Consider the following 27,449-nt stretch of genomic DNA (forward strand, 5'->3'; position numbering starts at 1 on the left):
TGGACCAACGACGAGGGCAAATTCCAGAGTCGAAGGTCCTCCACTAAACATCCTGCCATTAGCTTAGATACCAGAATGCAAGTGGGAGGGCATATTTGTAGGCCTGAGTGTTCCTGCTGTTTGTACTGTGGAACAAGAGGTTATTTTCTAGGCAAGGTTTCAAGAAGGTTGAAGCCAAAGCTTTCACATCCTATCTAACAAGCCAAGTGAGACAGTAACACAACTAGGAAGGTACACAGATTATTGTAGAAAATAAAAAAAAGGGGGCAGTTATACTCTATTACTCCGTCTTCAGATAATCTTTATGTTCACCCACATGCACAGCCCTAAGAGCAACGCAACAGAGGCAAAAAGGGTTTTGTTGTTTTGCTTTTTAGATGTGACTGAGCACAGGGTCAGACAAAGTGTGACCATGCTATTTAGATTCGAGTTGTCCATCTGTAAGTGTTCACTGACTATCCTCTACCCACATTCCTAACTCTCCGTCAACACCCCGATTTCCTGGCTGGATTAATCTTCCCCCACATAAACTATAAATTCCAGCTACATAGTGTTGACAGTGGGCAGTCAGAACACATTAAAAGGGAGTGAACAAACCAGGCTATCACCACAGTAGAAGCACTTGAGCAAGGACAGACTACAGCTTTCTAAACATATGCTGCTCAGAAGTTGTTCTGGCATCTCATGTCAGCTGGACCCATGCAGTTGAGCAGAAGTGAGCTCCTCAGGCTGAACTTACAGCTTTGCTTTGGCATCTTGCTCAATACCCAAACCAGTTTCTCCCTGCAAAGCAGCAGCAGGAGGTTGGGAAATCACTGCCATGTTCTCCCTGCCAATCACTTCTGGACACCTGCCTCTCATCAGGTCTCTTACAGGTGCAGCATTTGATGGCTCCTGACTCTGAAGGCTTGCACACAGCTTTCAAGATGAGGAGGACTGGCTGTTCCTGCCCATTCATCTAGAACACAACAGAACGCTCGAGAGAGGCAGGTGCACATGTACAGACATCTCTTCAGTCAAAGGTGACAGGAAGAGTTTATATAGCACTCTCTATGATAAAATACTCAGAAAGAAAAAAGTTGTACAGTGCTGCCCTCTGGATTTTTCTGAACAATTTAGCAGTTTGTTGCAGTCTCCACATGTGCAGGAGACAAAAAGAATCTAAAAAAGTTTAATACTCCCCTATGCACCCTGGGTCTTTGTCCCTTGCCAAGAGGGGAATCAGCTGCTGTTTAAGCAAGTCTAGATTATAATTTGCTCTCTAAGGCATTACCACGTACTTCCCCATAACCTTCCCGCAAACTTTAAGCTATATGCAGAGATACAGGAGCTACGCAGCAACAGCAACGCGTATTATTCATGCTACACGTTTTTGAAAGGGGGAACACTAACGCAGCATGTACTCAAAGGAATTCAGATGAGATCAAAGGTACAAAGAAGAATCAAAACTCAAAGTTCTGCAGCTACCTGTAGAAACTGCTTCAATCTGAAACAGAACAAGCGTTCACTTCACCCCATGACAACATTATTACTAAGGCATTCGAGCCAGCCTGGATAAAACAGGGCTCTTCCACCTGCGAAGCTGATGAACAGTCCTTCTTGATATATACAACCAGTTCAGAGGCACCAATACTGACTCACCACCTTTGTCAGCCATCCAAACCAGCACTACCAACCTCCATTTTCTTACCATCATGACAAAAGGGGAAAACACCCAACTGTTTCTGCAGAACAAGTATCAAAGTCCTATTCTCTGTTCATCTGAATAACGGCCTTTGTCGTTCTAACACCACGTGCTCTGCTCTTTTTTCCTTCCTGTTTTGCCTATGAACTGCATGCTAGCTATACAGCCAATAACTACCATAGAAACACTTTAAGTTTTAGATTTTTGTAGGGAGAAAAAAAAAAGACTGCGTACTATTTTCAAATCCATAGAATCATAGAATGGTTTGGGTTGGAAGGGACCTCAAAGATCATCTAGTTCCAACCCTCCTGCCATGGGCAGGGAAACTTAAAGAGTTTTCTTGTTTCAAGAAAAGGCACTTATTTCTAATCAGAAGTGAATGATTTTAGCCCAAAAAACAAGTAAGTTATATATACTGCATGAAATGCATTGTATTTATTTCTTTTGACTCTTAAATAATCCATTTTACTTTCCAAAAAAAGTAAAACAACCTTTGGAACAGCAGCAGCAGCTTGCTCTTGAATAAGTGGGTGCCCCTCTAAGTGTGTAATTAATGTAACTGATTTACTGCAGATCTCGTATGACCATAACGTTTTAACTCTTCAACAACAGCTTTAACCACTTCTAGGATACTGCATGTGCAATCTGTCAAAGACTTTTTGCAACAGTTATTCTTTGAAGCAAAGCTTGCAATGCTCGTTTTTAGCTCTCTAGAGAGCCCTAGCAGCACAGAAGAACAAGAGGACCCTGACATATGGAAAACTATCAGTGACCTACTTAACACACGTGAATATAAAGGCAAGATGAGAAACACACACAAATAAACGACCATAATGGAAGCAGTCAAACAGCATTTTTAGTCACACTTAAGAAATAAGAACAGCCCACCTCCGAAATCTCAAATAACGCTTGTGTAAACATCAAACTTTCAAAGCTGCATTACTGCTGAACAAAGCAAAACATCCTATATTTAAGAACGGACAGTTCCAAAACCTAAGAGATGACTGTCAGAAGTTTTTCACATTATGTCTTTATAACGTAACAGACAAGCTAGGCCCCCCTCACCATTCCTAGATGTGATAAATAACTCTGATGAGTAAGATGAAAGAAAGATGGGACTGATTTCTACCATAAGAGGTACACTTACTTTTCTAGCTCCTCCTGTGAATGTGCAAAGGTGCAGCTGGCCCCTCGGGGGCATCCTCCTCTCTGTTTCATGTCTCTGCACATGTATGTCTTGTACTTGCTGTGCTGAGGAGGCTGCCAAGGTTAAAGAAACCAGGTGAGATACCTGAACATAAATGCACTTAACCAAGAGCTGAGCATGTCCTCTTATTAAAGGCCTGATTTGACCGTTGATAATTCCTTCAATTTAAGTGTTCCAGAAGTACCTAATGTGAAATCCATGACTGAAGTAGTATTCATGTTTGGTTCTTCAATTCCAGAGTAGATATTTTGACAATTAAGTCACTATTAGGTTTTCAAAATGTTTTTATTCAAATTCCTTACTGGAACTTGATTGGAACACAGCTGTATGTTTCAGGAAACATTGAAGTGGACAAAACTGATATAGGCTGGAAAAAATAACCATGCTTAATCAGAAATTGCCAAATATTCACCAAGCTTTGTGGTAGGTTGAAAAAACAAAAAAACAATTTAGTCAGTTACTTTTCCCGTGCTTTCTTGTAGCTCAAAATGCCACTTGAGTATCCCTTTGATCTCTATGAGAGTTAAATTTCATCAAGGTGCTTTTTACCCTCCTTTAGCCTAAAAAAAAAAAATCTCATAACTATCTATGGTAACTATTTCCATCAATAGTTGAGGATGCAATCTCACTCCTGCACAGATCAGCACGGTATGGTTGTCTTCTGTATTTCGAAGTTCCCCAAGAAACAATGACTTACTGCCATCTTGCTGTCTGCATGTACGCCCATTTGTCTTCTTTCTAAACGAATTTTGACAGAAGGCCAGAGGCGGTCTCAAAGAAATTCAAGTTCCTATAGTTTTTATGACAAAACTAAATCAGAGGCAGAAATACCCAAACAAAGCTCCCTCTGAGGGAAAGGGCTGTAAAAGTAAACTCTTGCTTTCTGAGAAGCTCAGCCAAAAGATGTAAATCCGTAAGAAGCCATCTGCAAACTGTTGGTTTTGGGTTTGTTTGGTTGGTTTTTTTTGCCACCTACTGTAGTGAAAAAAGGTTTTATACAGGGCATACGTAAGCTGCACAGACTGCTGCCAGCCAGCAAAACTGTGCCCAATGCTCAGCAGATGCCCCCTTTCCCACTTGGGAGCCTTTGGGTGCCCTTCCAAGCAGCACAGGTCTTACCAGAACAAAAACCCTCACTAATTTTCCTACTCCAGCTTCCACTTGTGTATTCCTACTGCTTTTCCTTTTGCTGGTAACAGTGCTCATTAGGCATCCCAGTGAACCAGTGAATGCAAAAAGGTAAACCAACAGAAATAATTCACTCTGATTTTGCCTTTTTTTTTTTTTTCGGCAGAGAGAACCTTTCTACTAGTTCAGCTCCCTGAACCAGCTCTCCAAGAGGATGAGTGCCAAAGCAAGGGAGGGAGTGGGAACGTGTGACAGGCAGCTGTGTCTTTCAGCAGCAGCTAGCACTTATATCAACCTAGCTAGACACCAAAATGAGATCAAAGGAACACGTGGTAAGATAACTATGAGATAAGCTAACACATACATTTGGCAACATCATTTCATATTCAAAACAAAAAATTTTGCTACAGGAACTTCGGCTGCAGCTTTATATTAAGTCTGCCAAAATCTTTAAACTTTACAGACCATGAAGCACAGGTATAAGAATAATTTCATCAAGACAGAGTCATGTGGCTGTAATGTGTCACATGAAAACAAATCCAAGAAAATTTCCACAGATGATAGTGCCAGGCACCCTGGCTTCTCTTTCCTGCTCTCTAGTCAGGAGGGTTCTTTGATCACTTCCTTAACCTTCCAGCTTGATCAGACCGTTTTCTTTTTGTCCAAGTGAGCCGTGCAAAATAAAGCGGCAGGTATTGGAGGACAATTGTTATGCTTTGGGTTTGGGTTTTTTCCTTTCTTGTCTCCTTTTTGATAAATATGATGCAGCAGTGATATTTTCAATCAGTTCCTCGTCAAACCAAATCTCTCCAGATGACATTAGTAAACCTCTAATATTGGATACAGCCAATGAAATTGAGAGGTAAGCATTTCCTAAATGATTTAGCTTTTACCTGTTGCTGATCTGTTCCTTTCTTGCTGTGATTCTGGATGTAATCAACTAAGCCATGAACCACAGTCCTCACAGCAACTAGTCCATTTTCCAGTTGTTCCCATGTTGGAGGTGGAGCATCTATTGCATTGACAACAAACAGATAATATAAAAAGAATTCAGAAGGATTTTCCAAAACCAGGTATGGAGAAGCCATCAGTATCACAAAACTTAACTAGACAGCAAAAAAGACCTTATCAGAAACACGTGTCACTAGACAAAAAGCATTCAGCACCTTAATTCAGGGATATGTACCACTTAAAAGAATAAAGCTACCTATAGACTCAATGTTGACCCACACAAATTACCAACTGATTCAGCAAGACTATCATCAGCATATCAAATTATTTCCTTTTACCAAAGCTTTCATATCCCACAAGAACTCCAGGGTAAACATGTTGTAAAAACTCTGCACATAATAAAAAAAATGGGCTGAAAATCCCTCTTCACACCCAGGCTCCTGCAGTTAAAAATCATTCTGTACAAATACTGAATGCAGAGCCACTGAATGGCAACAGAAATTGATGCCTCTCACATGGAAAAAAACGTCACAAGGCCAATCTATGTATCAGACCACCATCTAACACAGCAGCATGGATAAACTGTGCAGTCTTAATTCCATGAGGACGCCTGTTCTTTCTAGCCTATTTATTTTTCTAATCATTTAATCTGTTCCAGCAGATGACACTCCCATCACATGTCTACACACTCTGCGGCAAAACATGGGACCTTGAAGTGCTTCGCTAAGCACTTTTCAAGATCTTTAGCACAATTACATTCCATTCTCCTCACAAGGACTAAATTCTTCCTGAGGAATCTCAACGTACCTATAAAACAGCAGGAAAGCAATTCAATAGCAAGGAGAAACACCACGATCAGACTCACCCACTGAAACTGACTGAGGCTATTAGTGATTTCACTTTCTGTAGGGGTCTTTGTCTAACAAATTTGCAGTACACACACAGTTTTATCCCTCATTGTTACAGTATGAAGAAAGATTTGGGAAGAAGACACTAAATCTCCTTCAGCTGTCAAGTACGACCGGTCTTCATTTGAAAGGTAAGTTTATTTGTTTAAACAAACAGAAACTAAGAACTACAACTTTTCATCTCCTGAAGTCAACTTGAGGCCTTCACACTATTTTGATATTAATACTGATTTTATCAATACTAACAGTATAAAAATAAAGCTTAGCCCCAGCACTCTGTTCTGTCCCTTCCCTTCTCCCTCAAGCGGTCCATCCTCACAGTGCTGCTGACTTTTCCAACCGTTTCCATCTTTCTCTCCTCTCTCGACAGCTTAGATTTTGTTTCCCAGTTATATTCTTTCCAACTAACCTCCCCTTCCCAGGCTTTCACACCTTTGCGGATTTACATATCAACAAGAAAAATACTAAATTCCCTAGGATAACAAATCTTTCTTCTCTAGACTGATTTTTGCCCAGCTTCTGTCTATTCAACCTATCAAAATTCTACTTTGGAATTCAAAATTTCTACACAGAAGATGCTTTATGATTTTAAACTGCATCCAAGAGTCTCCTGAGTGCCAATGTCTGCAGGCTACAGACCTCAGATCAAAACCGAATGCACAGAATTTCTAGAACAAAGAAAAAGACGTACAATTTCTAGATAAGCTAATGGAAGTCCTTAATCTGGTGTTTTCTTGAAGACTTCCCCTCATCTGCAAACAAATCATTTGCTCTGGTAAAGAACTGGAGAGAACAAGATATGTCAGACTGACTGCTAAGGCTCTGCACTAAGCCCAGTGGTTCTATCAATCTTCCTGTTGTTTTGCAAATTTAGTTTTAAATAGCAGCATGTGCACTAAAAAAGGGAAAAAGAGGAAGCTAAGACTGCTGCGCTCCCCTCGGTTAACATTGCCCAATATCAATTACACACCATGTAACCTCAGAGGACCATATGTATTCAACATCCTCATCCACACTCACCCACTGCTGTCAAACAAGGAAGCTCTTGAGAGAGGTGGTGAAAAGATTCCTACCTTACTTTTGAACCTATTTTAGCTTCAGAATAGTTCAGTTCCTCTCCCAGATTACTGCTATTCCCAGGCTGGTTATGAATACCACTCAAGAATCTGAAGTTTGTGTTAAAAGATGTTTCCTTCCACTTGACGAACAGCTTTCAATCCTTCAACAGTGTTAAGCTCCTCTTGCTGAACTGTAAGCTAAAGGCTTTTATAAAAACATCTAGACTTACCAGGACTGGGATCAATATTTGCAAGGAGCTCTAGGTGAGGTCGAAGACGATTCAGGTTAGCTGGATCTCCAGTCCTCTGAAGAGCAATAGTTAATTCCTGAACACTCTGTGCAAACGAGGCTGGGGTCTGCAACTTAAAAAAATTGTAATAATTAACTTCCTACAGGCAAAGGAATCCTCATGGTCTCTAAAGGCTGCTCGCTCCATAAGCTCACAAGAGTTGTCTTCCAAAACTGGAGTAAAATGTGTTGTTTTTTTTTGTTTTGCACAAGCCCATTTCAGCACCTTCTATTTAATTCCTTCTCTAGCATTAATGCACAATTCTTTGATGCTGTGGTTAAAATACAGATCTAAATAGATGAAACAAAGGCTAGTATTATTTCTAGCAATATAACCTATTTTTTTTCCTGTGTTGTACTGGCACCCGGGGGAAAAAAAATACAGAATATTAGAAACCATTTAATTCAGATTTCTGAAAAGTCTAATCTCCAATCCCTGAACCAACGGGTTTGCACCCTGCTTCCAACTGAGTACAGCAGGCAATAAAGAGTGAGATGGTTGAAGGACAAAGACAGCTAGCAATGTTTCAGTTACTAAGATCACACAATTGCAGTATTTAAAATACTTTAATTCTACCTAGATCCTTCAGGAGAGGGCTGGCAGGACACCTGAAAAGGTGGGCAAATGCATCAGTGAGTGCACAGCAGAGCCATCTTGAAGCTAATACTCCTGTATGGCAGCCACAGCAAAGGTTTCACATCTTTTGTAACCACTCAGTAAGGTTCGGTTCTTCCCACCTAATTTAGGCACTTACACACGAGTCCCCTAATTTAAAAGTCCATTTATCCTACGTTCCCTCAAAAAAAAAAAAAAAGGATATCTGGGCATTTCCAGAGGTCAAGTCATTTTATTTACAAAATGTGCTTCCACCTCTCTTTCTTCCTTCAGGAATAGGCTAGGGGAGTGATTTTCTTTCAACTTACACACTAACTTCCTGCCTGGAAACAGAAACCCTTAACCTCTGTCACTACACTGGCAGTTATCAGCTGTTCAGAAAGGACACATTCCACTGGGCAGTTAATCTTTGTGGCTGCCCATCTGCAGAAAGATGTGAAGTAGCAGGAGACAAAAGGATGGCAGAAGGAGCAAGATTCATCAGGCTACAAATATATATTCTAATTATTTAGGCCATAATGGGCTTTGAAGTAACAGGGCAAACGATTAATGGGTGAGTACACATGAGCATAATTTGTAAGTTTACATTACAAGGATTTAAATCTAACACAGTTGCAAACGAGAGAGACTGGGCTGATCTCAGGTGGCTTTACCTTGTCGATGATAGACTGCATGTGGGATTTGTGAGACTGGTCTCCATACAACAGTGAGGACCACTGATCTGGTGCGATGCGTAAACCTGCTTCCATAGCAATTTGAACTATCTGGGAATCGTGCTCCCTTCTCAGAGCTTCGTAAGTCCGAAACTCCTCCTTCAGTTGCATCAGGGAGGAATCCTCATCGCGCTTCGTCACCTAGTGAGGAGGAACGAGCCAAATACAATTAAGCAGGATAAGCCAGAGCTCATGCAAAGTCCAAGGCAAGTGAAATCTTCAGTCAGCAACTGAGTTCTTCCTCCCAAACTAAACAAAACCATGATACTATGCATTGAATACTAGTTCCTACTAAAATACTACACTCTTCATAATCTGGAACTACTATCAAACAGATATCAAACATAATTTACAGACTCTGACCCAGGTATTGGTGGATATCACGCTTCCTAAACAACTTCACAGCATCACATCTTATTTCTCCAATCAAGGTATTTTGTTTGTATTGCAGAATTTTGTTTGAGGCTACAATTAGCAGCAACAAAGCATTTTTTTTCTCCTCGTTTAGTGAAAGTGAATGACATTTAAGTCGAGCACCTGGGAACAGACCATTAAATACTGTCGAGTACAATAGGCAGCTTAAGTTCTCTTGATACAACTCTGATATTCCAGAGTCTGATATTTCTTTGTTTCTAACCACACCAACACCCAATTAACAGAACTGGGTTTTTTCCAGTTTTCAGCCTCTTCTAAGGAGCTAAGTCATGCTGACTTACACACAGGTTTTGTTACTGTGCATCTGCTAAACCTGGGCAGAGTCAAAACTTAGAATCACAGTTTAAAGTTGCAATTTCAGCCCACATTGCCATCATACCTATACAACGAAGAACTCTCCAAACACATGTGGGATTTAATGAGGAATAATTTCTGTAACTACACATATTTTTAGACACATTTCATGTTACAGGACAAACAATAGTTTTCAGAAGTTGTAAATGTGTATTAAAATTAATTTTAAATTGAGGAATCTTTTTGTTATACAAAGAAATGTTTTCCCACATTACGAAATCTCCGAGCAGAATCATCTTTGTACCTTGAAGCACGAGGCTCTGTAAAGCAGCTGGACAACATGACCAATGCTAGTTTTAGAAGCCTGAGGAAATCGCGGCTCCAGCCTCTGAACCACAAAGAGAACCAAGACCTTTCGTGACAAAGCAGATCCATCTTCCAGAGCCAGCAGAACCAGCTTTAAAGCCTCCTCTTGCATTGCTGGTGGGGGGACAGGGAAGGGGGGAACGTGAAGAAAAGAGACAAAAGATGAGAGAAGACTAAAAGATTTCTGCCCAGATTCTTGTTTCCCTACAGGTGGGAGATCACTACAAAACCCCTCCAATGCACACAAACCCAGACAGGAAAGGGAGCAGAGCAAGAAGAGAGGGAACAGCAAGAACACTTTCAGAATCCCAGACTACGACTGGGACAATAAGACTTTTTTTATTATTTGTTCTATTTTGGGTATCGAGATGATAGAAAGACTTCTTTGTTCCAGTCTCTTGACTATTAATGTCGGTTTTCCAAGTGTTTATCTATGTCCCACACCTATCCCAGCAGAAAAAGCTGACAGGCTGAGGAAGGGCAAGGTTGGTTCCCATGCAGGTAAAACAGCAGTTAGTGCCCACACCAATACATTAGGCGTATTTTGCCACATAACAAGCCTCTCTGTTCCCTGTAGAGGTGCAAAAGTCAGCATCCCAAAGCTAGTCTTCTTCTATTTGTTTCAGTGGGGAAAAGCTTCTTTTATTTTCTTCTTTAAGAAATCAGTTTCTCATTTCAAGAAAGGCAGGCATTATTTTTGCCTTTGTCCTAACAAGCAAAGTCTACACTGTCAGTAACAAGACTTCATTATTTTTTTTAAGCAAAATTGATTGGTTTAGTATTCTATGAAAAGGAATTGAATTTCTATGTATGCAACTTTCTAAAAATGCATTGGACCCTTCCCAAACGTAACAAATTTCTCCCCACAACTGTTTCATATGTTTATTACTCTAGAGAAGGAAAAGAAGCCAAGTCCAGTCACTTCCAGTAACCTCATTTTTTCTAGAAGTCTTACTTCTTCAAAGAATAGCAAGTGAGAAACTACTTCCCATTTCATCTTATCACAAGAACAAAAGGACAGTTTACTTTTGAATTTTACTTTGAATTTTATTCAGTTACTCTGAATTCTATAGAAGTCTTGCAAAAGCACTAAAGAGGTGAGGAAGTTCATGACAGCAGCCCAGTAGATACATCAGCAATTCTGAAGACTTACTATTAAGAAATTAAGCCCCTGCCTAATAAAATCACCCAGGCAATCTGACACCCACTTATCAAACCTCCTCAATTCTGAATTGTTTCTAGTATAGAAGTAGTACTGTGATGTCACCTACCTGGTCCAAGGAACTGGCACCCTCTGGCTCTCACTGCAGCCCAGAGGTTGGAAGAGAGCTGCTGAGGATTTTGATGTTGAAGAATGAGCTCTGTGACTGTTCTTTCACCCAGCGACCGCGCTGCACGCATGGCTCTGATCCGCCCTTCTTCCTCCACCAGCTGGCAGTGGACTAATGTCACAAGTTTCCTTTGCATGGGACGACTTAGCACGCTTTGAGTAGTACTGTTAAGACCCACACCTTCAAAACAAAACCAAGCAGAAAAAGGAAAATAAACTACCTCGTATCTCCTCTTCTTGCACCTGTGATTCAAACCATGGCACTGTAGAAGCGCCAACCAATTCTCCTGCTGCCTCCTTTGTTTAACAGAACACTAGTGAAGGCACATCAGAAGTTCATTTTTGTCAGTTTGTTTTACGCAACATTAAAAGCAAATAGTTCCTAGGAGTCAGCTTTCCCATAGATTCAAGTCTTGTGATTGACTGATTTGGTTCTCTAAGAAGGTGGACCTCTTATAAATCCTCTCTCCAGAAGTTGGGGAGAGTCTGTACTGTATCATGTGGATTCCCAGGTGTCACCTCAAGGGCAGGATCGTACTGCACTCCTTCCGTTATTCATGGGCTTCAGGAATCACCGCCTTCTTTGACCATCAGTGCGTTTTCACAAGACATTCAGTTTCTTATCTGTATCTGACATCTCCACTGCTTTGGCCTAGCCAAACCAAACTTACACGAGGTCAAAAGTGCTTGAGTGATGTTTAATTATATGCAAAACCTGTGATTCACGAATGTGCTGGGAGCCACCGAAACCAGGTTCAAGGAACAAGTGACTCGCTAGACATACAACTGCCATGTGAGTTCGTTCTAGGGCACAGAGCTTGTTCGCTGGGCCACTGCTACTCAGAGCGATACTGCTCTCAGTTATTCGTAAAAATTCATTCCTGAAAACCTGATGCCCATGATGCTCACTTCTACTACTCGGGTTGACAAATTTCTCAAGTCCACCACATGTAATATACATAAAATCCATACTCTTGAACCCAGCACAGTTTTGCTAAATCAGAATTACTCAAATTGATCCAGCTCTTGTGTAAGATCTTGTACAGAGTATCACTTATGTCTCTTATGCAGTAACTTTCTTGTTTCAGTTTATTCCTCCTCCACAAACAAGCTGCCTTACTACAGCTATCTCAAAGCAAAGCAGGACTGAAAAAAAAATCAGAATTATCTATTTTTACTTAGTCTGTAGAGGTCAACTCAACTTACAAAGTCTGTTTCAACTTACTATACTGTGTCCAAATGCCTCGGCCCAACACCTCAGCCTTTTCTCAGTATTATTTTTGACATAATGCCTTTAAATCCTCCTCCCTTCCCTCTCATGTGAAGACATAACCTTAACGCTTAGGAAAGTTGTTCCAATTTGTTTCTAAAATAGCTCTATATCCATTTTTCAAACGGAGTAACTAATCATTTGGATGGTCTGCTATGCATCCTATTTGTTTCCAGCTTTCATTTTCAAAGGAAGCCATGCAGGAACTACCTCTCGCGCTGCTGAGTGGTTTGAGGTACAATGCTAATTCTTCGACGCATTTCTTGCCCTCTTCATAATGCTTGGTATCTTCAGCTCCACTACATAAAGTAATTGGCTGCTGCTCAGGAACCTGAAAAGACATGACACGTACATCTACGATGAATACGCACAAATAAGAGGCAATCATGCTTACAAACACTTTGTTAGTATCAAGCATTTCCTGTTTTGTTCCCCTTCTGTGTTTTTTCTGTATTAGTAAGCATTTTTTTTTCAGCTTGTTTAATGAAAAAATGGCATTGAAAAAATCCATGAAAATGAAGACAAAAAAATGTAAACAATTTATGGTCAGCAAACTTCTTTCATTTAGTGGCTGATGGGAACTAGAAGCAGAAGGCTTATTCTGTGACAAAAAAATATTACATGAACAACACGACATTTCTTATAACTATAAAACTTTGGCTGAAATAACACACATATTGAGATATCCCCAAAGCTGGCTGGTCCAAAAAAATCTGAACAAATCAGACAAACCCTGGTTTGCAGCTAAGTCCAGATTCATATCTTGGACCTCACGGCTCTAAAATCATCCAGGGATAAGTGATCGGAGCTACTTGGATTAGTGAGAGAAAGACTTGGCAGCAAACGTACTAGGACACTCTTGGAACCAGACCCAATTATCACGCAGTAAGACCAAGTTATGCTACGCAGTGCATATGACAACCCGCAAGTATCAATCTGACCACGCAGACTAGTTACATCCTTGAGTTTTTTGGTGGTTTGGGTTTTTGATGTGTTTTTTGTTTGGTTTGTTGCTGGTTGCATTTGGGTTTTTTTGGTGTTTTTTTTTTGTTTGTTTCTTGTGGGTTTGTTTTTTTTTTTTTAGTTTTGTGGGTTTTTTTGTTGTTGCGGCATTTGTTTCCTCATACAGGCATTAACCAGAAATTAGGATTTTTCAAAGTGATGTTGGACCACTCCTTCCCCCGAGTTACAATTTTGTTTATGTTTTCCTCCAGCTAAATTCTTAAAGCTTTAAACACATTTGGGGGTGCAGTATAGCACTGTACTACTGTTTCTCAACAGCACTATTCAGCAATCAACTCAATATATGATAGCACAGAGAACTGGAATTTCTCAGAAGACTAAACACAAACACTTTTCTCATATGCTATTCAAGTGCAAACAGATCTCAGACTTCAACTTCTATTTCCAAGTCCATCACTATCCCACTGGCAGTAACAGCATGCTAATCCCACATAGCTGCTTACAGGGACCAACCCAGGCCCTCCATTTAAAAGCACAAGCCTTTAATGCTTCAGCTAAAGACAGCTACAAACCTGCTAACCTTCATGTGCAACCCAGCCACGTAAAGATTAGCATTATGATGGCAGAAGCAAATAAAAGTAGGGAATATACATATAAAAGAAATAAAATATATATTACACACATTCATATATGGTTGCCACCACGTGTGGACAAGAGCTTTCCTACCAATTTTAACAGAAAGTAACCTGTTTCAATCCCAAGATCACACTTTTACAGGCTTAGACAACCGCGCGTGCCAAGTTGCTCATCTGACACGCACGGTAAAATAAAAAGTTACTAGCTGTGTAACTCTTGCTTTTACAGTAGGTGACAAAAAAAAGTCTGAGTGTAACACACAAGCTGCAATTAAGAGAGTTGATGCCACCTCGAAACTAACAAATCAAGATAGCCTGGATCAGACACGTCCCCTTTTATTCCTAATTAGAGGGAAAAACAAAATCAAGTTTAACCATACCAAGACAGCAAGGTTAGCCTGAATGCTTTTCATAGACTGCAGTTAACTTCTGAAGTCTACATTTTTTGGGGAGTTTTGTTTTAATTTCAGGGAAGAGGTGGTGTTTGTTTGGGGTGTTTTGAGGGGGTTTTGGGGTTTTTCTTCTTGTGTCTGTACATAAGAAAGCTTTGAGCAAAAGGAGATTTTGCAACTGCATCCTACAGTGGTCAGCCATAACTGTTGCAAGAGCAGCAGCCTCAGCTGGACTGGTTTCTTGGGATTTAGGAAACAAATATTAACACCTTCAGTGTTTGCTTTCATGTTGACTGAATAGTCCACCTTCTTTTCCAAGCCACTCCATTTCAGCAGCCTGCTTCTGTCTGGGAAGTCATACAAGCAGAATGGGCTTATTGATCAAACAATGCACATCTCACGCATCTGTGCCGAGACAGAGACTACGCAGCCTCTGCCCTACTCACTGCTGGGATGTATTTTGTGCAAATCCCTACTTACTCCTGTAAGTGCTCAGTCTGGCACCAGCAACAACCTGAAACACGACGGCAGCATCCTAACACCCTGCAGACAGAGAGGGCTTGGGACAGACGTGCAACAGGAAGTCATGTCCAGCCCGGGATTTCCATCTTGAATTTAGGGAGGTTTAGCTCGCATTGACAGCGGCGGTTTGGAATGCCAGACACAGCACAACTCCACCAGCGAGACACAGGGACTGTCTGGGCAACTAACAGACAACTTTGCCCTCCCCCACGAAAGAGCTGGCATAGAAAAACTTCCAAGAGTTAATCAAGCTATTCGACACTCTATCTGCGTATCATTCTCACTTCTTCTCTTTGCAAGGGGAGCTTCAGTGTGAAAATCTGAAAGCCTTGCACAACTGTACTATTTGCAAAACGAGCCCAAAACGGTTTAGAGTTTAACTTCCACCTCAAGCTGGAGCAAGTGTGGTACTGAACAATAAAACAAGATGCTTTTTTTGTGGTTTCGGGAGTCTTCAGGGGAAGAGAATGTATTTCTCCACAAACACTTCATCTTCACTCATGCAATGCATCTCACAGTAAAGCTTACAAATAATTTGTCCTTTTGCTGGTTCTAGCACATGCAGTTCCAAGACATTTTTTAAAATTTTAAGGTTAGAATGATTTTAAGAACAGCATCTACCAAGAGAAAAATGGTGAAGACATAGAACCATAAAAGTGACAGGAGATCTGAATTTTAATTTTAGCTCTGTCATGGGACTGCTGAGGGACAACTGAGAAATTTAACTCCAAAGCACTTTCACCTCCCCTTTGCAAAACATCCTTTCAACAGCATGCAGGACCCTACGGCCACTTCTGTTTACACCAGCTCTTGAGCACCTCAAAATAGATGCCCTGCAAAGTGAGTTCATTATTTTCAATAATTTCATTACTTTCAAACTAGTCTCAGATGTTTAATTAATTTAAATCTATGATCGTTTTGCATGCATCTGCCTTGGCTATGACTGTGAGCATCCTGGCAGTGGAATGCCACCCATCAGCATGACTACCTGTAGCTGTGGGAAGGGGCAGGTTATGACGGCATGAGGAAGCAGACTGGAAATGGATGTTAAAGCACCATCTCATACCAGGCAGTGATTTTGAATTGGTGATGTAAGCGTGATTTGATGTCAGCTCGACTTGTCACTAATTACCATTAAACATCTAATTGCACAGAATTGGAACATGTTAAACAGACCAAACCCCTTTTTGTCTGCTTTGAAAACTGTTTCCCCCAATATTTCTTCCCCCACGAACAGATTGCTTCCTGCCAAAAAAAAAAAAACAAAAACAAAACCCAAACAAAACCCAAAGCCTACTGTCTTCAGTTCCTCCAGAGTTTGCGCTAAAGGACAACTCCTTCACAGATAGTTCCTCTTTTGTGGCACCTCACTTCACCAAAAGTTACAATACAACATTAGCAAACATGCTGCCAGCATCTCTGCAATTGTAACCTTCCCCTTTTGAAAGGGCTGTGAGTTAAGATCACTCCATTTTTTCTCTCATCATATGCACGATTCCATTGCCTAATGCCTAGAATTGTATTGATCATGTCCAGCAGGAGACTACGAAAGAAATTAAAGCACCACAGGAATTTTTGCCACTTGATGTCACCTGTTTGGAACGTGCACATTGCTGTTTCATGTGTTAAAAAAACAGGAGGGAAGAGATTAGATGACAGACCCATGATTATGCACCTTCAAAACATTGGGTGAATGTTTAAAATAGTTGCATATAGTGAGTAACACGTGGATGCTTGAATTAAAATTCAAAGCCTCATTTCCACAGAAACTGGCTCAAGGGATTTCTTTACCCAAGAAGTCTAAAAAGCAAGGTGTTCCATGAATACCTTTTTGGTTTGTGTTCGAGGCCATTGTGCCTCCTTTCCCTCGCAACATGCTTAGCTCCTGCTTAGGTGCCCAGCTATTTCCAGCTTTCCCAGGAATAACAGTTCTCATCTTCCCCTTACAATCTCTTCTCCCTCTCTGCCATCACCTTACGTGGCTGAAGTTATCTGTATGTGGGCTGAATCGCCCGACCACTGCTTCCAGAACAGGCCCCGTAACCACGTCGACATGTACATGTGTCGATGCTTCAGCAGGCAGCAGCAATTTAAGTCTCTGCAACAGTTAATTTTCACATCAAGGGTGGCTATATAACCTGGGCAACAGGTTTCATTTTTGGATAGGGGCGGGGAGAGGGAAAAACTGAGAAACAGCCTGTAATTCAGGTAAGAAACCAACTCTTTTCATCATTAAAGTGACAAAATCTACACAAAGAAATAATGCTATTGTCAGAGAAATAGGTTACTGCTTCCCTGGGTGCCTGTGTGACAAATTTAGTACGTTTTTCCCAGGAGTACAGTCCTGCTTATTTCACCCATTGTGCCTGCACGAAAGCCAACCAACACGACTTGCCCTGGAATCCTGTCATTGCTGCCAGTCACGGCCGAACAGATTTGTTTCTTCAAACTGCCTGGCCTCCTCCTCTGCCTCCAGCAAGAGAGTGCTTAACACTTATAAATGTGTGAACTTCTCAGAAGCCTCCCCAAAGGGAAAAGAACAGACTGTTCTTTTTCCCCCTAGAGAAAAGCTTTAATTGTGTTGTACTGTATCTCCTTTTAAAAGGAAACCTGTTTTTTTGGAATTTATCATTTAAAAATAAAGTATTACATGTCTCCACGGACTCAAGGTGTACAGGGGCTTGTTGGAGATTAGGGGATGTCAATGACACATACACCCTCCTGAAACTAAACCAAGAAGTGGAGCAAGAAAATGGGCTTTGTTTCACTAACGTTGATGATACTACTCATGCTTCGTAAGCTGGCTTTCTGCTCACAGATCATTTTTGTTGATACGTACCAAGCAGAGCCCACCTTAACCAGACAGAGTTGAAAATTATTGTAGTTTCTCTAAAGTACTTTTTTTTTCTGTAAAAAGATTTAAAAAAATAGCCATAGAGAAACCACTGAAAAATAGAAACTGTTTCCCTGTTCTTACCAGCAAAACAGTGTACTTATTTTCTGGTACTCCATAGTCTGATAAACACTCCAACAGGTGCAAGGAAGGGACAGGGAAAGAAGAGAAAGGAGGGCGAGTTATACAGAACACTGATTTTGTTTGCATGCTTAGTGAAATAGGGAGCTGGGGCGAGGTGGTGCAAATTTCTCTTAAGGGGAAAGTTTGTCAGTAACACAAACTCAGCTAAGATCCCTGATTAGGGTTTAGGCATCGGAACGCAGCAAGCAGCATACATGTGGGAATGAGTGGCAAGTGAGAGGGAAGCGAATATTGTCTCTCTTGGTGGCATTTGCAGCTCTAAGGTCACCACGAAACAAGGTCCTGATCACGTAATTTTTGTGCTCCTTTTCTTAAGTTTTTATGTCATTAGTTCAAAGTCTGAACCTAGCATTCAGAGCACTCTCAAGACAAATAAAGTCACCCTCCCTTCTTCATACCTCACACACATATGGATGAGGAAACTGGCTGGCTAACTAGCAAAACCAGAATAAAATTCCCAATCACCTCTCAATAACAGAGGCAGGGTGATCTTCCGTCTCATTCCAGAGGATCTTGTTTTTATGGAAATTTTAATTCAGGCAAAGATCAAGTTAATGATGCTTCTTACAAAGCATAACAAATGCACACAGAGTAACTCAGAAAACACAGGAGGAAAAAGACATTTATCATAAACGTGGACATTTGGATACAGCTGGAACTATTCTAGAAACTCCAGAGAGGAAAGAGGAAGATATAAGGGAGAGAATGACAATATTTATTTATGGCATCACCCACAGATTTCACACTGCTTGGAAGCTCTTCAAAGATGGTGGTGTACACGTACCACAGAAATGGAAGCACACAGTCTCATCGTGCTCTCCTGCAGAGCGGGATGAGTCACTCAGCACAGCCAGAAAGACAACTCCATTTTTTAACTTTGGATATAACTTCTACGCCATACATCGCAAAAGAACAACAAATTGGCCATATTACTTGATAAACCAAACAAAAAAAGTAGCAAAGCCATGTCTGGATCTCTAATGAAAATCATAAGAACACCTTTCTCTCCTCCACATCTTTTAAAGTTCCTCCACAACATCGCTCTGCTCTTTCCCCTGAGCTATGGATCTCATTGAATTTTCTGCTGCCTCCAACTCAGCTGACCCCAGGCAAGGAAGCAGAACAAAACAAAATAACCCTGCTATGATAACTGCATCCCCTCTACGTTTTTGTTCCTCACTCTTAAGTTAGACATCATTGTCCCTCCTCTCCTCAAGTCCACAGTCCTGTCCAGCGTTGAGAGGTATGGGTCACAGGAAACTACCAGTGATCTAACCATGATAAGCTTATGCCAATTTATGTCTGTGCTGCAACTGAACAGGGCAGTCCTGCTTTCCACACACCCTTGCCCCTTTCCTCGCCCGCCATCAGGACGAGTGTCGCTGGAGTACTCATCTCCACCAGATCACCGGTTCAGCAGACCTCATGAGTATGTGCTCCAGCAGAAAGGGTAATCTCAGGCAGGCTCTCTCCATTCACCTATATGGATTTAGATTAACATTTCAGCTCAGGAAATTACATTTCCAGAGCATGGTCTCAAACTAAACACAAGGCAGTATAAAGGCTGCTACCAGAGGGGTCTGTCCCAGTTCCCTTACTCTCCCCCTCCTGCTTTTGGGACAACTGATCACGAGTCTGTAGGGTGACTCCAGTAAAGCACGTAACTACCACAGAAGAACAGCTTCCCATCAGATAAGCTCACTGATCCAGCTAATGCTTTGGGCAGAGTATGGCTAGATACGAGTTAGGAAAAAGGAAGGGAACAGAATCAACCCATCCTGGTGACAGCTCGCGGTTACTCTAAATTAGACGTAATTCAAAAATCACAGTCAGCAACTGGTAGACTCAAGATTTGAACTGTTGTTCCAGACACCTCTGCTACAGCATGTCACAGGTTTAAAACTGACAAAAAGGTAGATGTCTGCTCTACACACCATTAACACAGAGTCATGCTCTTTATTCATGACTCGTACTCCTAAAAGAAAGCAGGAAAACAACATAGAAACAATTTTTTTAATAAAAAAACCAAGCGTCAATACCTGAGCACCCACTAGTTGCAGCAAGGCTGAGTTCACAGGAAGGAGTTCAATGTCTGTATTGATAGTGGTCTGGTCAAAAGGGCATGCCTTACGGTGGAGCTTGTTGAGGCACATCTTGCAGACAGTGTGGCCGCAACCCAAGCTGATGGGCTTCCGGATTGTTTCGTCGAAAGTCTGTGTGCAAATCGGGCAGGAGAGAAAATCCGTCCATTGTGGAGCTTGTACAGGCATTGCTTCAGGAGTTAATTGACAAGACAAAAACCTAAAGCACAGATTCCACTGGAATCAAAATCTTTGAAAAAAAAATTCTGTTTGTTTTTAAATATCTTCTGTAAGTACAGACAGTCAGCACATAGTGTGAAACATAACCTAAAAGAAAACAGAAAGAGAGTGTTAGCATTCTCTACCAGAACAGGCATGTGAAATCCTTTGTGCTAGGTAAACACCACTTGTAGAGGTACAGCTCAACTAGGAGCACAGTTCTGACACTAAATAGAGGACTAAGTCATGGCTTGCTTTAATTCCAGCTACTCTGACACTGCAAAAGCCACTTAAAACCATTTCTGCTGTTATGCAGCTTAAAAAAAAATGAAATCAAGATAGATAACTATCTCATTGAAGTTATAAGACTAATTAGCTTTTAGTTCTATCTTCTCTCTTTTCCTTTACAAATAAGCCAATTAACATTAACTGGATTTGAATAAAAAAGACAATTTTTGAAGGGCTGTTGTGCTTACTCCACTAAGACAATTTTTTATAGTATTCATTGTAAGCTTTAAATAATTTTGCTCAGACAAGGCGTCATGCAAAACCTCTACCACAAGCAAAGTTTCTTCTGAATTGAGCGTGCCCTGGATTGGCACACAACGACTGCATGGAGACATCTGAGCTACTCAAGAAGAAATGGATTAACAGCTTGGGGTACAGTCAGACCCTACCTGAGTGCAACACATCTCAGAAACAGCACCAGGTAATACTACGTGCTGCTACTACAGCACCTCCACACAAGCTGATCTGTACAGAGCTGCATGGCTCCACATGGGCTTATCCAGTCACATCTCAGTTACCCTGGGAATTTCCACATGTTGCTGGGTATAATCCAGCATGGATAACTTGCTTGCAGTCTGTCTGCCAAACAGCTCGATCCCTCAAAAGCAAGAAGAAAACTTCTCAAAGTCGCTTTGGACTGGAAGGATGTCAACTGTTTCTCTAACCCTGAATCATATCACTAATTACCTGCCTAGAGATTATATTGACAGAGAAAGTAAAATTGACAAATTACACTGAAACACTACAGTGGAGGAGAACCTGGGAGGTCTTTACTACTTGGCACTTCTGAACCAAATGCAGAAAAGGATCAAATGTTACTAACTGTAAGGGAAAGGAAGATGAGACATCCCATTGGGCTAAAAAAATGAAATAAAAGCAGAACTCTGCATGTGAAAATAAGAGATGAAGTGACATGAAAAGAATCATTATCAAAAGGAAAACTGGTAATAAAAAAATTCTGATGTCTGTCTTAATTTCTATCACCAGTGAACTCACCAAAAAACAGTGCAGGTCACACAGCACACAAATTCTTCTAAATCAAGCAGCAAAACAACAACAAAAAAACCCACCCCAACCACCCAAGTGCGTTAGTTTCACTTTCCCACACACCACCAGCTTAGGTTTCACACCAAGGAGTGTGCGCTTGCTTCCTACCATCTGTTCAGGTAGAAAGTTCTTACATAAGCAAAACAGCAACCTGTTATCAAATCTTAGCTTAAAAAAAAAAAATCAACCTCAAAATTAAAATTTCAACTCTAAGTACAGGCAAAGAGAGAAGCTTCAAGTTAGGACTCGTGCAATTCAGAATCAAAGCATTTTAAAACGGCAACAAAAATCTAACTCTGAAACAGAGACTCTGAAAAGCCTCAGGCTTCTGTTCCAGAATTAAGTACAATGCTGTTCAGTTACCATCATTTTGTCAAGGCAAACAATGAAGAGCTACTAATTAAGCTTTCAGCCATGTTTCATCAACATTAAAGCTTAATTCTAAAGTTAATAAAAAAAATTTACTTCTGTCTTCAAAAGATGAGGTGCAAAGCCACACAGCCACTGTTGAAGAAGCCAACAAGGAATCAATAAGAAATCAATGCTGCCCAGACAGGGTGGTGCTGAGGAAGAGGCACTGCGTGTGGTTAACCCTAACACCACCATTGCATAACCGGAAGATCTGCCAAGGTTGTTCAGGTTGTCCTCCCCTCTTCCCCCAAATGATCTCTTTAATAGCAAATAAATAATTTCTTTCATCTTGTCAGGAGATAGTAAAATCATTCCCATTACTATTGTACCATCATAACCCAAGGGAAAATATTTGTACTTGTAATTTACTTGATTGAGCTAACTGCCTAAAACATCCAGGAAATTTATTTCCAAGCCTTTCCCCCTCCCCACCCCCTTTATATCTGTTTAAGTAAACCTCGGTATCAAGTATCCCAGCAAGAATCGTTCTTTGTAAACCAAATCTGTAACAGAAATTACCTTGAAACTCCACAAAAATCCTTCGCAAAGAGCAGTACACAGCTTGATACAACTAGTGTACGTATTACTGTGCTGTGAAATACCATTCGAGGTTCAAAATTTAAGAGCTGAATCATATTGCTTCCTTTCTACCACATGGAATTAAAACATCCACCAACAATTTCCCACACTCATCTGCAATTCGGAAACAATTTGAACAGTCTATTTAAAACATTTATTATTAACCAAGCATTAAGGAAAAGAGCAGTTTCATACTAACTGAGGAAATCCAAAACCAGAAGCTAAGGTGAAGTTGTATCATCTATACTAAAAAGTAGATGGGGAGACATCACCATCCAGGCTCTGAACTGGAAAAAAGGAGTTGAATACAATTTTAATATGACTGACTTAATTAAAAAATAATAATAAACAGAGACATGTTGTTCGTACTGTACCTCTGGCCACTTTAGACAACTGGTATAACATAAATAAATATGACCTATTTTAATCTCAACGGTTGATAGAAAAGCACGGGGGAGAGAGGCAGTAATCAGCAGCATCATTGATCCTTTATCAAGGCAGATCTCCAAAGGCTGGAGAACAAAGCGCAAGCACAACTCTTGGAAGGGTCCTAAGGAGCCCAAGCGTGGCACTGACCTACCAGAACAGAAGGGGACATCACGGGGGAACGGAAAGCCCATACATAATCACCATGGAGGCACGTTTCACCAGTGGGAGACGGCTCCCCCTTACCAGTGACAGACTTCTCTCCTATCCCTCATTCCATCAGCCTCTGCAGGGCCTGTGGGAACACACTAGTGCCTAAATGCCAGAGGAAGGCCACAGATAGCACTGACAAGAGAAAATAAGGCTGGGAGAAACCTCAGGAAATCAATCTCTTTCAACACAGCCCAACTGCTGGAGCAGATGCCTAACCGGCTCGATCCAGCCAACCTTTTCCCCACAGGAGAAAAGAATAGCTGTTTGAGCTACAAACACTGCTCTGCAATAAACATCCCAAGCAGATCAGCACAGAACTGCGGAATTCCTCCAATCCTGCGGAAGATGGGAATGGCACCACAGGAACTGACAGTTCATGCGCTGCACGCATCCAGGCTGGCACCAAATCAAGTACCTCTGCTGCTGCCCCAGCTTTCCACAGGCATGGTCCAGTTTGCCTGCTGGATCCTCAATCTCCAGACATGGAAGCAGAGCCAAGCACTGAGATACCACATAAATCTCTCCCAGGCACAAGGCGCACAGATGGGGGATACACCCAAGAAGCAAAGCTGGGAAGTAGGTGCGCCTTTTCACAAGGTTTGTGACTTGCTATGACCTTGGAAGCAACTGGAAACAAAATATCCTCTAAGTTCAAAGAGCTACTTTAAACAGGAGATTACAAACAGCAATAAAGTGATGGAAACAAAACAGTTTCATTATCACAGACAGCTATTGGAACCATCATCGCTACAGAAAGAGAACACTTCCTTGTACAGATAACGCAGGAAAATCATATTCACACTTTCATGGTACAACACTTTTTTTTTTTTTAATGTTTATCTCCAGCTTTATGCCAGAGGTGAGCAAAACACAAAGAAAGTAAACATTTATAAAAGATAGCCATTTAAATAAAATCCCCTTCCCCATCATGTTACACCACTTTTAACCCACCCTCTCAATTTGTTAAGTATTTCACAACTGTTAGCTTCCAACACTCTAAATATACATATACACACACACTTCTTTGTGCATGATCAAGGAAAATAAAGATACACTAAAAACCAAGAAAGCAAAAATCTAAGATGATGCATCCACAGTACACAAACTGGAAGACAAGAAGCTTAAATTAAAAATGAAGATGCCCCAAGACACAGACCTTGAATACTACACTGGGATCAGATTTATTTCGTTATTTCCGAGTTTGAAAATATAAAATAGCTGTATGCAAGTCTCCTCCTCCTGCCTAGCCCTGCATAAGCTGTTTTATTCCACGGCTAGAAGAAGTTGAAAAAATTTCTCCTCTCTTCTGGGTCCTCCCCACCCCCCAGAAAAATCCTTGAAATTCCATCCTTCAACCCTGGACATTTCCAAGACTGGAAATGTCACGCTGTAATCACATCAGTGACCCGTCTCCTCTGGGACCCTGCCAGCGCTTCAGAAAAAGCCAGGATCGTTCTACAAACCACCGGAAGAACGGCTCAACGCTTTGTCGCACTCCTTACTCTGCCAGACCACAACGCAGAGGGGTCACGCAGTCTCCTGTCCAAGCTGCCTTAAGTCCGTGATGGCCAGAGCCTTCCACACGCACCCACAGAGGTTTGCGGATTCAACCCTGGAGAACAAGACGTTTTGGAAACGCAGAACGCTTTGTACCAATATCCACTGGTATCAAGTTTCACACACGATGACATACAGGAAAATTCTCCTGCTTTCAGTTAAAACTCAACTGCCTTTTAACTAATGGCACTCTCCGAGTCCTTCGGTTCGGGTACCAAGTATCTCCCGACTGGTCTCACAAACACGTTATTTGGACCGAACACACACCAGCATGGAGGTGTCACGTGCCACTTCGTCACGCACAGGCGAGCGCCGACCTCTCCCAGCAGCAGCCCACAGTAAATCATGTCACAGTGTAAGGCAGATGACTCAGCACGCCGACCGGGCACCCTCTGCCCAGTTTCTGCCGTTCCAGTACACACGGCTCTTCGGAGCACGACCTGCTCTCTCTCTGCAGCATTTCACTAAGCTTTTCTTACCCAAGCAAGATCATTATCTTGCCATCTGAAGATCAAAATGCTGAATAATAGTGATGTTTGTCTGCTTTTGTTTTAGTCCTGAAACTGTTTCTTTTTTGCTGAGTCTTCCTCGGAAGGCAAACAAGCAGAACTTCCTGTAGCAGTTAACAGTGGACATGTAGGAAGCTCACTGAGTGCAAAGCCTAACACTGGAGCACCTCCTCACTGCCAAAATAAACTCAGGCTCGCCAACTCATGTGCTCACACAGTTCTTGGCTAATCTGTAATTTCATCTAATAAAGAAAATATCATTTTATTAATTCTTTTAAAGACTCTTACTCCTTTAGTAGTAACATACACGTTTCTGATAAAACGTAACCTAGCCAAAGGTGCAGTGCTCTCTCCTGTGAGACTAGTTCCATGATACATTAACTATTTCAAAACCTCTCTGACACTCGAGATTAAAAATAAATCAACAATCCAAATGAAATTAACAGATAACAGCCAAACAATTCCTAACTAATAAGGATTACCAGATACCCACAACAACTGGACCCCTCCATACTTGCCTATTGCCAAACAGACCCCACCAATTTTCACCAGTGCTTCACAGGACCTATTTAAGTAAGTTTTCTACTCCAGTATGCTCTATGCAATAAAAAGCATTTCTGAGAACACCAAGTATCTTCCTTCTCTTTCCTGAGAAACGCAGGACCTAATACTTTAAAAAGTTCTGAATTTAATTTTAGGGGAAAAACCTACCTGACAAGCCATGGGAAACCCTGAACAGCCAAAAGTAATGGGTTGTTTATAAAGACTCAACACTTTGTTCTCAAAAGGCATGCTGAAGCCACACACACAAACACCTCATCCTGCCAACTTCGTGGTTCACAGAAAAAGATAGATCATGCTAGCTGTGTTCTCCATATCCAGTTCCACAGAAAAACCTCTGAAAAAATTAAAGAGAGAAAGCCCATGCCTGATCAGAAAATAGTAGGTAGAAGAAAAAGCTTCTTACCTCCAACTGGGCAGCTCCATGAAAAACACACACAATAAGCCTAGAATAGTATTTCTGACAGATTGAGGTTTTTTTTTCCCCCTATTTGCTCTCTGAAACTTCGCTGTACACCATCAACTGACAGCAAGTGCTCGACTTCCTCATTCCTGCTCCGCGCATGCCTGCTCGCACCCACGCTCCCCAACGCTGCTCAACACTCGCCCAGAAGACAGAGCTCTGTAACAAAAGGAATTCCCACCCAACAGCAAATCCTGGAAGTTTGTGTGTAATTGTGTAAAGCTACACAAACACCAAAGGGCTTCAGTGGCTGTATAACACTCTCTAAAAAGAAAAAAAGAGAGAAAATTATGAACACCATCAAAATTGTGTCCAAACTCCCTGAAGCTGTTAAATCAGATTCAAGATCTATTTATTTATTTTATCCTCAGTAATTTCTATTTTGACTGCGAAAACAAAGGAAGAAGTTTATCTACTTTCATGCAAAAGTCTCCTATTTGGCTGTCAGTAAAGTACCTTAGGAAAATAGGGTGAGTTAAGGACGAGATATTATCTCTCATTTGAAGCTTCCTGGCTTGTAACAGGAGGGAAACAAACAAGCAAAAACCAACAAAACAAACCACCAGCATCACGACTCTACCACAGTACCTCCTCCTCAACCAAGGATCTAAATGCAATTTACAATGATTTAAGCTTCACAACATCCTGTGAGGCAAGAGCTAATAACGTCTTACTACAGAACGGAAAACCGGTGAATAAAGTTATTTATACAGTGTTTCACAGCAAAAGAAACTGAATCAAACCTAATGTGTAATTTTCTTGACCTCATATTCTCACTTAACATTCAATCACTAGTCTTCACCATTAGAGTCACTAACATTAAAAGGCAACATGTATGTAGAGGAAGCTTAAACCTCCCTGCTCATACCCCCAAACGTACAACCTGCATGTGGCTCAAATGGTAAATTTTCAGGGAAGACACGACTAACTTCATAATTTCTGGTTGATATTATACATCCCTTACAGCTTATTTAAAAGAAAGGACATGTGACCAACTCGCAATAGTAAATGGTTGCGTGATCTATCACCTAGGAAAATTTTTCTCCCCATTGTAAGGACTCCCAAGTTCACAGATGATTAAGTCTAGGGAGTTAGCAGCAGACAAGCATTTCTAGAACATTTTCCCTTCATTTCCAATTAAGAGTTCTTGCATTTGTCAATGCAAATGACTACTGTACCACAATTATTAAAAATCAAGGAAGAATCAAACAGGTTAACAGAACACAGGCAAAAGGCACTTAAAATATCCACCACAGTCTTCAGAAGAAACACTTTGGTTCAAATACTCAACAGCTAT

The 27,449-nt window shown here is 41.1% G+C and overlaps 1 protein-coding gene across 19 annotated transcripts in view; it reads right to left on the reverse strand.

The window, feature by feature from the left end:
- RC3H1 (ring finger and CCCH-type domains 1) overlaps nucleotides 1-27,449 on the reverse strand; it is a 65,634-nt gene that overhangs the window by 21,968 nt on the left and 16,217 nt on the right. For 8 of the 19 annotated variants that reach the window (XM_086617828.1, XM_086617825.1, XM_086617823.1 and 5 more), the window contains exons 1-9: nucleotides 24,526-24,895; nucleotides 19,838-20,206; nucleotides 12,457-12,580; nucleotides 10,921-11,160; nucleotides 9,588-9,763; nucleotides 8,495-8,695; nucleotides 7,167-7,299; nucleotides 4,913-5,031; nucleotides 2,832-2,944 (exon numbers count right to left, since the gene is read on the reverse strand). In XM_086617828.1, coding sequence (XP_086473954.1) covers nucleotides 2,832-2,944; nucleotides 4,913-5,031; nucleotides 7,167-7,299; nucleotides 8,495-8,695; nucleotides 9,588-9,763; nucleotides 10,921-11,160; nucleotides 12,457-12,580; nucleotides 19,838-20,068 — 1,337 coding nt within the window. In that variant the 5' untranslated portion in view covers nucleotides 20,069-20,206; nucleotides 24,526-24,895. Of the gene's footprint in view, nucleotides 1-2,831; nucleotides 2,945-4,912; nucleotides 5,032-7,166; nucleotides 7,300-8,494; nucleotides 8,696-9,587; nucleotides 9,764-10,920; nucleotides 11,161-12,456; nucleotides 12,581-19,837; nucleotides 20,207-24,525; nucleotides 24,897-26,095; nucleotides 26,234-27,449 lie in introns of those variants that run through there. The other 11 variants (XM_086617826.1, XM_086617830.1, XM_086617831.1 and 8 more) reach the window with 7 other exon arrangements.

Source organism: Tauraco erythrolophus, chromosome 10, assembly GCF_009769465.1.
Source record: "Tauraco erythrolophus isolate bTauEry1 chromosome 10, bTauEry1.pri, whole genome shotgun sequence".
Taxonomy (NCBI): domain Eukaryota; kingdom Metazoa; phylum Chordata; class Aves; order Musophagiformes; family Musophagidae; genus Tauraco; species Tauraco erythrolophus.